Source organism: Chiloscyllium plagiosum, unplaced genomic scaffold (assembly GCF_037043375.1).
Source record: "Chiloscyllium plagiosum isolate Xiang-an unplaced genomic scaffold, Cpla_swu_hap1 HiC_scaffold_43, whole genome shotgun sequence".
In the NCBI taxonomy this organism is placed as follows: Eukaryota; Metazoa; Chordata; class Chondrichthyes; order Orectolobiformes; family Hemiscylliidae; genus Chiloscyllium; species Chiloscyllium plagiosum.
In genome coordinates, this window is record NW_028270181.1 from 10,716,074 (window position 1) to 10,729,528 (window position 13,455).

At 41.5% G+C, this 13,455-nt stretch overlaps 1 protein-coding gene across 3 annotated transcripts in view; it reads right to left on the bottom strand.

The window, feature by feature from the left end:
* camk2g2 (calcium/calmodulin-dependent protein kinase (CaM kinase) II gamma 2) overlaps positions 1-13,455 on the bottom strand; it is a 353,326-nt gene that overhangs the window by 38,023 nt on the left and 301,848 nt on the right. For 2 of the 3 annotated variants that reach the window (XM_043679072.2, XM_043679073.2), the window contains 2 exons: positions 12,650-12,694; positions 6,500-6,548 (listed from right to left, as the gene is read on the bottom strand). In XM_043679072.2, coding sequence (XP_043535007.1) covers positions 6,500-6,548; positions 12,650-12,694 — 94 coding nt within the window. Of the gene's footprint in view, positions 1-669; positions 781-6,499; positions 6,549-12,649; positions 12,695-13,455 lie in introns of all 3 variants that reach the window. The other variant, XM_087982388.1, reaches the window with a different exon arrangement.

A 13,455-nucleotide genomic window follows, 5' to 3' on the forward strand; every position in this document is an offset into this window, starting at 1 on the left:
CGTTGCTGATCTTACAAAGCCTTTTACTGTAATATCAGTGCAACGAATATGAACTCCCACTTACAGGTTTATAACAAACTCTATGAGAGGGTGACAAGAGATAAGAAGAGAAGTGTGTCCATAAGAAGAGAGGCTGAGGACATGAGCTAGTGCACAGACTGGGACAAGGAGGCTGCTGACTCAGCCTCCTGCTATTGCTGTTCTATAAAAGAGCCACTGGAGAGTGCCAAGAGCAAGCTAGTCAGGCAATCGCAGTGCACAAACCTACAACTCCTGTGCATGCTCCTTTGTAACACTGATGATAATGGTTAGCTAATAGCGTTGTAGGTGGAAAAGATAATACACATTTGCAGCTTAGAAGGCTCATTAAAATGAAAGCAACCAAGCTAAATGGATTGTTATTGTACATTGTTATCTAAAGCAAACTGTATACCTTTGTAAGTTTAACACTGGCTACAAGCGCACACACACTTACAAAGCTTGAAGTTTGCAAAGTAGATTGCAAAGTCCAAGTGAAAAATCTTAGAAGTCAGCTGACTAGCACACCTTTGATCACAATCCAATTTCCGACTTGGCATGCAAAATCCTAAGGTGAGTACTACTTCACGCAACACCACACAACACACACTGGAGGGCAGCAAACAAGGATGATGATTGCTGCTCACTTACAGGGCGTCACCTCAGGGGGCTGATCAGTATGAACTGATTCGGCTGAATGCAAGGCAGTGGACTGACTCTTTGTAAGACCATTACTGTCATCGCCGGCATCAGGTGCGGATGCTGGCGCTCATTGCGCAGTAGCATTGTGGAGAACAAACAGCCATTACAAACAGGAGACAGACAACATGGAAATAAAACAGCACAAAAAGTAAAACACATCCTTTTGTACCAGCGTGTAATAAAGGGTGTGGGTGGGAGGAAAATCAATGAATGATTTAACATTTGTTCTATTTGAAGTGAATAAAAACATTTATTTTCACATTATCGTTATTCAAAATCACATCAGCACATGCACACACAAAACTGCTCATACTTTTTAATCTAATTCATATATTGATTGTTAACTACATGTACACTGAGTTGTGAATTCTCACTTGACTTCAGAAATGTTTCAATGGAAAATGTAAAGTTGGTATATACACACACCATTTATTTTGGAATCTGGATTTTGAACTAGTGGCATGTAGGTTTGTCCTGTGTGTGTGAGGGGTTTAATTATTAACTTGCAATGCATTCTAAAGTTATTGTGTGTTTTTTTTTAAAAAAAACAAATAGTATTGCTTTTGGAGGCTAGTGGGAATTTGTTTACATTGGGAGAGGTTTGATGAGTGAACAAGGTAAGCAGTGTAGTGTATTAAGCTTCAGTTAGAAAGATCCAGTATATCTTTTTTGGCTTGAGGCAACAATGCCTCCAATTTTGTCAACCACTGCTTGGATCTCTGAAGTCCATGCACGGCAATGATTGGAGAAACTAGTAGTGAATGGTGTGTGCAGACCTGACAGGAGGGAACATTGTTCAGGAAATCACCCACAGTTTGGAAAGCCCTTCTCCTTTCAGTTTTGCAGAAGTCCTGGTTGAAACTGGTTATGGAAAACAGTTTCTCCTGAAGGAGGAGGATAGGTTTGCTCAGTTAAGAAACAGGTTATGTCAGCTTAAGGAGTGTAGTTATAAAATACTAGATCTGAACTGTTTGGTTAAAACCATAAAGCATTTACTTGAAACTGAGAAAATTTAAGTTCGTGTCAATAAAGATTCAAGGATGAGTCTATCATGTTTTCAAGGCTGAGAATTGAAGCATCCATTAAGTTAATCACTATAGATATGATTGAGAAGAGTGATATTGAAATCAATAGAATAGTAATTTACCTTGGGATTTGCAATTTTTAAACTCATGTTATATGCATATAATTTGGTTTATTCTATTTTATTTTCACTTCTTTTGTGTAGTAAACTTCTGTTTTATTGTTAAAACCAAATCTGCAGCACTTGTGTTTCAGTGAAGACCACCTTGTTAAAACCATATTGACCTATCAAGTTAGATTTAAGTATGGGATCTGACTTGTCCAGTGATAACATCAGCTGGGATCATAACAATGACAGTCCTGTGCCAGCAATATCTAACCCTAATTCAAAACTAATCACAGCTTGCCATTCGGTCTTAGCAGTAGCAGTCAATGCTGATGTTATTACAGGATTCCTGTGTGCAATGCAAATTTTTTTCTTGGTTTGAAATTTATGGAACTGACAACATTCACAGTATTTTAAAAATGTATATGTTTATGTTTTAGGATTTACAATGGCTAGCACTGCTTTGTGCTGTACCTTGTCCTCTTCTCTTTTCAGCTTATCCTGGGATTTTCCATGGGATTGCCACAATGCTGGGTTGGTTAGCCTTCTCCCTTTCCTCCCATCATTCACCCATTCCTCCGCAGTCCCACTGCATTAATTCTCTCACCATCGGATTCTGCCATCTGGTGTTCGAGCCTCCTTTCCTCCTTCTTCCTGCAACTCTCTCACTTGCCCCACCACATTTCCATCCTCAGGCCACAACAGATGACCAGACCGTTTCAATCTCTCTTTGGCTGTTTCCTTTGATGCTGCCAGTACCTTCACTGACCCCCCGGTGTGCTGGTTTCTGATTTTGCCCTTCCTTGTTACTCCATGCATTCATCTCTTTATCTGAATTTCATTAGTATCCAATTATTGCTCTTGATGTAGCCCAATAAAGTGAGGTCAGTCTCACTACCATCCTGTAAATGTTTCTCAAGAGCAATACCTATCTATCGCACACCACTCCATTGCACGTTTTCCAGTTAGTTCCACGACAGCTAATCATTCCCTGAATCTCCATTTCCAAAATTCAATCTTTTGCCATCACTAATCCCAGGTACCTGGGACTAATCCTTCTGGGGTTTCAGTGGCAAATTGATAACATCATCAGACCAGTAATCCAGAAGCCCAGGCTAACGGTCCAGTGACATGTGTTCAAACCCCACCGTGGCAGATGGTGAAATTTAAATTCAACGTAAGAAGCTGGCCCAATGGTGACGACTGTCAATTTTCATAACAACCTATTTGGTTCTTTAGGGAAGGAAATCTGCCATCCTTCCCTGGTCTGGCCTACATGTGACTGAAGACCCACAGCAATGTGGCTGGCTCTCTGTGCATTTAGGGACTGGCAATAAATGCTGACCTTGCCATTGAGAGCAATAACCTGCGAGCAATTTTTTTAAAAGCCAGTGGTGTAAGCAGGCCGTATGCCTTGTTGCTAGTTTCAAAACATAATAACATGGGGTAGAGTCACATTGGTCAGAAAGGTCACCTGTCTGTAAAATGTCAAATCCGAAACCGATGGATATTATGAGAGGTTCACGCTGTGTTAGCTGTCGCCATATCACGAGCACACCAACTGAACTGCCATCATTCTAAAGGTGTCACAGAGCATCCCTGTGTTAGTGGTCACTGAATGCAATGTTAGAGGGGCAAAGATATCATCACGTGTGGTGCTAGAAAGGAAGGTCCTGAATAAGAGCTTATGCTCAAAATGTCAACTCTCCTGCTCCTCAGATGCTGCCTGACCAGCTGTGCTTTTCCAGTACCACACATTTTGACTCTGATCTCCAGCATCTACAGTCGTCATTTTCTCAAAGGTGTCATCACCTGGAGCAAAATGGCTACAATCCACTTGCTGACGTCGGCACCATATTTCGTTATATCAAATGCACAACAGAGCTTACAAGAAAAAGAAATTTAATTAATCTCATCTGCAAATAATTAAGAAACTTCTACCAGACAGGTGCAAGCTACTCCCAAATCTACTTGCAACCCAACAGTAAATGAACGATCCAAATTTCATGGAAGAGACAAGATAGCTGAACGGTTCTCTGTAATGCGAAAGGGAATATGAGATAACTATTGATGCATTGGATGACAGCTTTCCAACTGCAGGGCTCATATTGTGATATATGTTGCTGGACTGGTAATCTAGAGATCTCTACGATACCTCCAGAGAGATGTTCAGAAACAAAATACTATTGGTTAAAGCAAGTCTATGTTTAAAAATATAACTCCACCAAAGCTTTAGTTTACATGCATAACACGGAGTTGGAGAATGATACCCTGGCCTACTAGCTTGTCCTTCTATCAACTTTGATGGTACTAGCTTTTTTTTTTGTCATAGTTAGCATAAGTATTTCTATATTGCCCTAAGGCACAACGCACTTATGATGTTTTAGCATCCACTGCATTCAGAATAGTTAGTGACTGGGACTCTGGAAAAATAGCTGTCATCAGATTCTAAGGCTGCAACTGCACTGCTAAAGCATGCAGCCCAAAAAAACATCATTTCTTTCATCAGTTTGTTTTGATTTCTTGGAATCTTCTGGGTCTTACTCGAGGAGATGGCTTGCCTCCTGAGGATGGATTTGTTCTTGCTTTGTCATAACAACTTCCCAGCCTGACATCATGGGCTACAGACCTCCTACTGACAGGTCTAAAGGGTGAAGCTCATGCCTGCTCTGTTAAAGGTTGCCACACAGAATATCACTTCTGATGCAAGAAACTTGCCCCTCTCACTTTTAAGCCAACCCAGTCAAATCTTTCCAAGATCTCCACAGATGTCCTGCATAGCACATTTCCACAGACAGCCACATATAGTGAGAACTGAATACATCGCGTTATTGCATGTGCTGCTGATCTGTTACTTGCTTTGTAAGTGTGACGCTGGGGGAACGGTGAGCATTGTCAGTGTATGGTGAGTTCTGAGCTCACAATGCTCTTACATTGTATATCATTGTAGCCAAGTTTGAAAGATGAGATTATTTTGTTCATCAAAAGATTAAATAGATGCATGCTTTTTGATATCAGCAGCAACATTTTTCTTTTGAAGTCAAAAGATATCTTTCATTCTGAAAACGTATAGGTTTGACAACATTCAAATCCTTCTTTGAGATCCATCCCTTCTTTGAGATCCATTGTCGTCTTTGCAGCATCCAGTGACAATGACAGATGCAGATGTTTGGGAGTGCAAAAATGAAAGGTCTGCTGAAGAGTCATTTAGACTCGAAACATTAGCTTGCTCTCTCTCCATGAATGCTGCCTAACCCGCTGTGATCTCCAACATTTTTTGTTTTCAGTTCTTTCTAATGTGTTTTCTGCTCTGTGAACACAGAACATGGCTACTGATGTAGGTGAGGAGGAAAGGGAGTTGACCTGTCTTCTGGCCTGTAGTCAGCTGTGTGTTTATTAAGAAATGTGAGCAATCTTGCTACTTAAATATCTTATAAGAAAGTTAACAGCTTAGACCTCCTACAGTTTAATTCTGCTTTAAGTGTCACCTTTAAGATCATCGAGTGCTAATCAATGCATAGCACCCCTACAGATCTACAATTTCTTTGATTGTTAATATCAGCAAACTTTTGGTATCAGGGTGCAGTTTGCCAAATGCAATGATGATGTGCACACACAACAAGGCAGCAAGATAGCTTGGAGGCAGTTTGACAGATGAATTATGGGGACGATAAACACTGATCAATGATTTCAAAAAACACAGAGTGCCTTTAGGAACTGCATTTTGAGTGATTCGTTTTCATAATTGCTCTCCCTCTCTGAAAATGGTTGTTGGTCAGGCTTCACATTAAGTAGCATTCTTAATGTGAAATTGTATTTTCCACCCAAAGCCGTCAGGTTTCTGTGATACTCAATCCTGCTGTGTATGACCAAAGGATCTTATAACAGAGTTACTACATCTCCAAGTAGAGTGCCTGACAGTCCAATCGCACAACCAATGCAGAACTACCATCTCCATCAGAACCTCACACAGCTAACCTGTAGGTTGGTTGTTGGAATTGATCTTATAACATTGCTTCAAATAACCTCAAATTCTACTTTATCACATTGGCATACACGTTCCCTTGCTGTAGTTTGAGACAATGCTCGTTGCTGCTGGAATGATATAACCACAGCCATTGTGATGCTTGAAGCCTAAATGTTGTTTTCAGTTGATGTCTATTCCCAACATTGCAAGTAGGATTTAAACCAAACACATAACAATAAAAGCAAACTTAAGGGAGAAGATAGCAAGCAAAATGAGAATGATGAATGACTACAGAGACCATAGATGAATAGGTCACGCTTCTGTGTTCACATGTAAGTCATACAGTCATTTGCAGTGCTTTGGCATTTAACTAGAAATCGCTTGGGTGTCTGATCTGCAATGCTCGAGACATCATGGAAGCGAAGATAAATCCACCTTCACACATGGCTCCGTGTAGACAGACAGACAGACAGACACACACACACACCCCTTCCTAATTCAAGTAAGCAAGTTGAAACCCAACTTTTTAAAAAGATGTATAAATATTCAGAACAACAGAGTGTAACCTTATCAAACAAAAACTGAGGAAGATAACTGGCTGGAGTTTATCAGCGGGTCTGAATAATTACATAGGTCCCTCTGGCACAGGTTAAAATACTGGCTCAGCATTAATAAACACCTACCTTTCCCCTCCTCATCTTCAGTGGTTGTGTTGCAGCTCTCTGTTGACCCCTAGGAAACAGAAACACTTTTCAAAACCAGAACAGTCAAACAGACATAATCCTGATTTCCACTTAAGGAATGAAGAGCAAAACCAGAAACATTTGACATTGATATTGATAGTGCCAGCTTAACAGTTCAATTGATTCAATCAGCCACAAACTCTAATATACTATAATAATTATCTTTAATTTGATTCATACATAGAATTCAAGGTCTTTTCACCATGTGCAAAGTGGATTTTGAAGCTAGTCTTCTGCATTTCTCTGAGCGAAACAAGCTACTTGCCGTCAGAGGTCTTCCACCGACCAACTTACAGCAGCAGTCTGTTTTACAACAAACAGCCAAACAAACTAAGTCTGTTTACAGTGTCAATTTAAAAAGTCAAAACTCACACAATACCAGATTATAGTCCAACAGGTTTATTTGAAATCAAAAGTTTTTGGGGCACTGCTCCTTCGTCACAGAACACACAAGTAAAACAAGAGAATGCTCCTGATAAGAGCAAGGTCATGTCTCCAACAGAATGCAGCAAGTGCAGGGTACTTGGATAATATGGATTTTGGACATAAAACCAATCCCAACCATTTTCCAGAGTGTAATCCTGAGGTGCAACTGATATTGCTGTCACTCTAGGAAACTACCTACAGATGGAACCGCACAGATTTACAGCTTATGGGACCAGTTGGTGAAGATCAGTCATTGAGTGCACACAGCAACAAGTGCAGTTGTGTAATTAAAATAACATATTATTTTACAGGACGCAAGCACTGCTGCTAAGGCCAGCATTTGGTAAGGGCAGCACGGTGGCTCAGTAGTTAGCACCGTTGCCTCACAGCGCCAGGGACCAGGGTTCGATTCCAACCTCGGGTGATAGTTTGAAACTTGCATATTCTCCCTGTGTGTGCGTGGGTTTCCTCCCACAGTCCAAAGATGTGCAGTTAAGGTGTTTCGGCCATGCTAAATTGTCCCGTTGTGTTTGGGCTAGATGGGTTAGTCATGGGAAGTGCAGAATAGGGAGTGGGTGGGATGCTGTTTGGAGGATTGTAAGGATTCAATGGGCCAAATGGCCTGCTGCCACACTGTAGGAATTCTATTGCCCAGCCATAAGGTGGTGATGAGTCATGTTCTTGAACCACTGCGTTCATGGAACAGTAATGCCCAAACATGAATTGTGTGGAGCTTTTACTAACTTAATAAGATAGGCATTTTTTGGCTGCCTTTGCAATGATTTCTTTTTCTCTTAAACCCGTACTTAAGTCAGCTTTTTTCTGCTTTTAAGTGCATGGGACACACTTTCAACATAATCACAACAATCAACTCAAGACATACTGCAGTTCAGCTCTTAGTGTCCACTGTACTTTGTGTGAAAAACTCCACCTGACTTTCTTCTTACTGTTACCTTTTCAGTTGCTGTTATATGAAGCCTTTTCAAAGGTAATGGCTAACTCTAACAAGAGAGATTCAACCATTGCCCCGTGATGGGCATCACTATCGCTGAATCCCCCATTATCAAAGCCCTGCGGGTTACCATTGACCAGCAATTGAACTGAACAAGTCATGTAAATACTGTGGTTACAAAAGCAGGTCAGAAGCTAGAAATCCTGCAGTGAATAACTTACTTCTTGACTTCCCAAGCATGTTCTCCACCTACAAGGCACAGGTCAAGAGTGTGATAAAACACTTCCCATTTGGCTAGATGATTGCAGCTCCACCAACACCCGAGAAGACACTGTCTAGGACAAAGCATCCTGCTTGATTGGCATCACATCCTCAAACATTCATTCCCTTTATTGTTGGCGCTCAGTAAGCATTTTGTACCATTGACAAGATGCACTACAGAAATTCATCAAGACTTCTTAGACAACATCTTTCAAACCTATAACCACCACTATCTAAAAGAGCAAGGGCATCAGATACATGGGAACACCACCCCCTGCAGGTTTCCCTCCAAGCCACTCATCATCCTGACTTGTAAATATATCACTGTTCGTTCACTGTCACTGGGTCAAGATCCTGGAACTCCCTCCCTAAAGGCATTGTTGACCTACCTACCCCAAATGGACTGCAGCGGTTTAAGAAGGCAGCTCCCCACCACCTTCTCAAGAGCAGATGGGCAATAAATACTGACCCAGCCAGCCATGCCTAACACTCCTGAATGAAAGAAAAAAGAAAAGCCTTGAACACTGAGCACTTCTCTGAGATCTCAATAGTTGTTTTTGAAGCAATTCACCAAGTCAGTCCAGGCAAAATATGAATACTCAGCATTAATGGTGCTTTTGTACACTTCACTTATAAAGAATTCTGTTAATATTCCTTATGATTTGGAATATGGAGTTGAGGGTCCTTTGTATTTGTTATCTTGTTTGCATGTTGAATCTTCAACTGTCAAATGCCACGTTATTCTCTCAGAACTTTCCCATAATTGGAAGTGGACCAGACACATCTGAGGGGATGAGGTAACAGTGGTCATGGTGGTCGTGTAAGGGTGAACTCAAAACCAAAATGTTCTGCTCCCTGTCAGTCTCTCACTGCCCAGTATCATAGAATTCCTATAGCATGGAAACAGGCCATTTGGCCCATCGTATCCATAACACCACGCCGAATAGCATCCCATCCAGACCACCCCCCCCCCCCCACCGCACCCTCCCCCCCCTCCCCATCCCTGTAACCCTGCATTTCCCATGGCTAATCCATCTAGCCTGCACATCCCTGGACACTGTGGACGATTCAGCATGGCCAATCCATTCTAACCTGCACACCTTTGGACTGAGGCAGGAAACCTGACAGACATGGGGAGAATGTGCAAACTCCACACAGACAGATTCCCAAGGCTGGAACTGAATCTGGATCCTTAGTGCTGAGAGGCAGCAGTGCTAACCACTGAGCTACTGCATCCCCTCTTCAGAGCATTTGTTCCATCTTAAAAACATATGGAACATCTACTTCATAGTTGGAAGCCTGCAGACTTGGTCAGGAGGGGCACTGAACCCATGACCTTGAGGCTATTAGCATTGGTCTGAGATGGACAGAAAGGTCACCTCTCAGCAGCTATATCGTCCTAATGTGTTGCCATGCTTACATTAAGGACCATTCTGTAAACACTCAAAACACTGAAGACAGTTGATCCGAGAAAAAAGGCAGCATTTCACTCTGATTATATCCCACATCTACCTTCAAACTTGCAGTAAAATAGTTGGCATCAAATGTATTTCATATAATTCAGAGAGACAAAGCAAATTTTCTCAAGTGCTCCATAAATGTGTGTCTGCGTTTCAGTGCTCTACTTGAGAAAAATACTTTTAACGTCACATCTCCAAACTCCCTGTAGATTTGCTCCTGATTCGTGTGACGTTGATTACACATCAACTGCACATCAAAGGGCCACAAATGTCAAAACTGCCACTTCCAATCCAGCATCTGCGGTTGGCAGTTCTGTTTCTGCATAGAACCCGTCACCCGAAATCAAACGACGCAGAAAGCATTGGGACACATCCTCGTACTGAGGTCATTCACAATTCAATTTATAACTGTGGATTGAATGATCAGACAAAAGCATCCAGACCGCTGCAGCTTAGGCTGGGTTTTGAAAATGTCCAGTTTGTGGTTATAGTGGCAGTGTTTTCTGAAAACTGCAAACTCAAAATTGAGTTGCTTTTCCCTCTCCTTTCAGGCTCTAGTCCTCATTAAAGTGTCATTCCCTGAGTATTGAAATGACTCTTAAGCATATGTGACTCCATGTGACTTGGCCATTTGACCAAACCCTTTCATGCCACTGCCCAAAAGCAACTGTCCTTTCACAAAAGGAGGGTAAACGGATTGCAGATCAGGGGTTGGAATGCTGGCTGCTTATTCGCTCTTTCTTTTAGCCGTGAGATAGCCCACACAGAGATTGCTAATTACCCACCTCCCCCACCATCTCCTCCAATGTCCTCCTCTCCCCAGGACATGAATAATCTTAATTGGAGCTAATGAGAGTGGAAATATAACTGTTGCCACCTCTGCTACTGTAGCCATTGCAGTGACAAGCGCTCCAGTGCTAAGCCAGCATCAGTAACACAAGTCACAGGCTGTGGAAGTACTGCACTTAATACAATTCACTGCGTCACTGTGCTTCCAGTAAGCAGCAACACTCAGCCAGCCAAGCAAGGCCAGATTTGTTTACCCTTCCACAGATTTGCCGAAGGGGGCTGGAGTTCTTTGATTGTTGGATTTGTCAGCAGTAAACACTTTTAAGGCTCTCGCCATTTGCAAAACAGACCATTAGTTAAAGGCTGATAGCAAATTGCTGTTGGCTGGAAAAGTGTCACTCAGGGAAAAAGAAATTACAGCCATTAACCTTTTCAAGAAATCCTGAGATCATCTTTAAAACATTAAAAAGCATCATTCCCTGAAGTAATTGTCGCCGTTTAAAACCAAATCCGGGTTTTAGCTTCTCAGGCTATTTTCAAGCCACTTTTGAAATATTGTAATAATTTTGATTCACTCGCAGTGCCTGTAACACTGGCTCACCTTTGTAAATATCTCATATCAGGGACCAGAAACCATTTACAGGCTGTGCTGTAGAAATTATTGTTATAATGGAGGCCTTGTGAAGATGGATAATATTTCTTTTGCCAACAGTTAACCTTAGTTACAAGGGGAATGTACCACCAGACAACAATCCAACAACCTGTTGGACATTTACACAGCCTTATCAATTTAATCAGGCTACCATGCTGTTGTATTATGGTACTTTCCAACCATACTGCACTTTCTGCATCAGCTGAGGTTACCAACATTATCAGTAAAACCATCACCAGTTGTCGCTCTCTTATGAGAGAGCAGCCCCATGGTCCTCGGGGAATGTGATGACTTTACCTTTAGAATAACAGAAATCCCAGAGTGTGGAAAGAGGCCATTTGGCCCATCAAATCTGCACTGACCCTCTGAAGAGCATCCCACCCACAGCCCCACCCCATCCTCTTATCCCTGCACTTGCCATGGTTAATCCACCTGGCCTGCACATTTTTGGATTGTGGGAGGAAACTGGAGCAGCCGGTGGAAGCACACACACACACATGGGGAGAATTTGCAAACTCTAACACAGACAGGAAACTGGAATTGAATGTGGCTCCATGGCATGGTGGCTCAGTGGTTAGCATTACTGCCTCACAGTGCCAGGGACCTGGGTGCAATTCCAGCCTTGGGCAACTGCCTGGAGTTTGCATGTTCTCCCCGTGCTCCAGTTTTCTCCCACAGTCAAAAGATGCGCAGGTTAGGTGGATTTTTAATTTCCCCATTGTAACTGGGAAATTTACTCAGTACAGTATATATTAGATTACTTTCAGAAACTTAACTGGGTTGTAAAAGTGACTCAAACCATATTAAAAACAGCATTTTATAATATCAACGTCTGCTGAATTTCAAAACACATTATCTCGAGGTGCAACTTCCTAATTCAATTCAAAGGTTTTCTTTGGCAAATTAACACTTTCACATAAGTCAACATGCAAAACAACAGCGTGCTGAAGTCCTGGTGACTGAACGTGTTGGAATGCAAGCTGTTGCACTCAGTTATACACCTGGGTGAATAATGCTGGCTCCAGCAGAGTCACAGCTGATATGTCTGAAAGGATGCTCTTTTATTACAGCTTCAGGGTGCCGAACTGGTACTTTGATAAGTGTTATCACTTATAACACTTAAGTTTACCACAAATTGTTGCTTTTTTGTTTTGACCACTGCAGATCACAGAGTTCATCATCACCAAGAGAATAGCAATGAATAGACTGTTTGCTGACCGACACTGGCTCCCAGTCAAGCAGTACCTGAAGTTTGAAAAAATTCATCCTTACTTTCAAAACATGATGTGGCCTTGTCATCCCCTAACTCTATGACCTCAAGTTCCGACAGGATGTGTGCACACTAATTCTGGCTTTGTATAATTTCCCAATTTTAAATGCTCCACCATTGGTCGATATATTTAACATGCGAGATCAGTAGTTTGACTGAAACCTGCTCTTTAAAGTTATGCCTCTGACACCCACCACAAGTATTACTGCATCTTCAAAAGAAAAGACCAAGTACAGTATCAATCACAAGAAATTCAGAGTAGTAGACTTCAAACTGGTACCTTAATGCCATCTGTGGGATTATGGACTACTGTTGTCTGTGGCTCCTGGGTAGATAAGACAGGAGAGAAAAGAGCTTTAACAGATAAATCAACTCAACATCACTGTCATTTTTCTTCACTTTAAAAAAAAACAAGGGGAACAAAACAATAATGTTACAGAACATATTCAGCTTCAGAAGTCATTACCTGATCCCATTTACAACAATGTTGGCATACGTTTAAAAAAATGGCCAGGTTAGCTTTGAAGATGTAACAATCTAGGAAAGCTGGAGACTTCAATATCCAGTCACTGGACAACTGGCTTGAAATGTTCATTGCTCATCCTTCCGTTCCTCGGCTAGAGATTTCCAACTAAATGCAACAATGAAATTGACCAAGTCTGGAATAGTCATGGTCGCAATCACACAAAGTCACGAAGCATCACATAGGAGAGGAAATTTGGAGTCTTATTAATTACAGACTGTCCCAGTTGGAGGACAGGGGGGTTAACAAGAGATAAATCACATTAAGCATCATTACAGTATTGACTAATAAAGGAACCTGAATTACTTCATCTCTATAACCACCAAACTTGTAATTTAAAAATACTCCAGACTCAATAGCAATTAAGATAAAATTCTACAAGTAAATAAAATATCCCATGAGTTCTGCAAATCTGAAGCAAAACCGACAAATGATGGTAGGGACATTGGTAACTAAAAGAGAAAGGTTAATGTTCTGGTTGCTTTGTGTCGCAGTTTCGTACCAGTCAGTTTTTTTTCTAAAAAAATAGCTTTTCAGAAAAGTTTTCTTAAAAAGATTAAGCT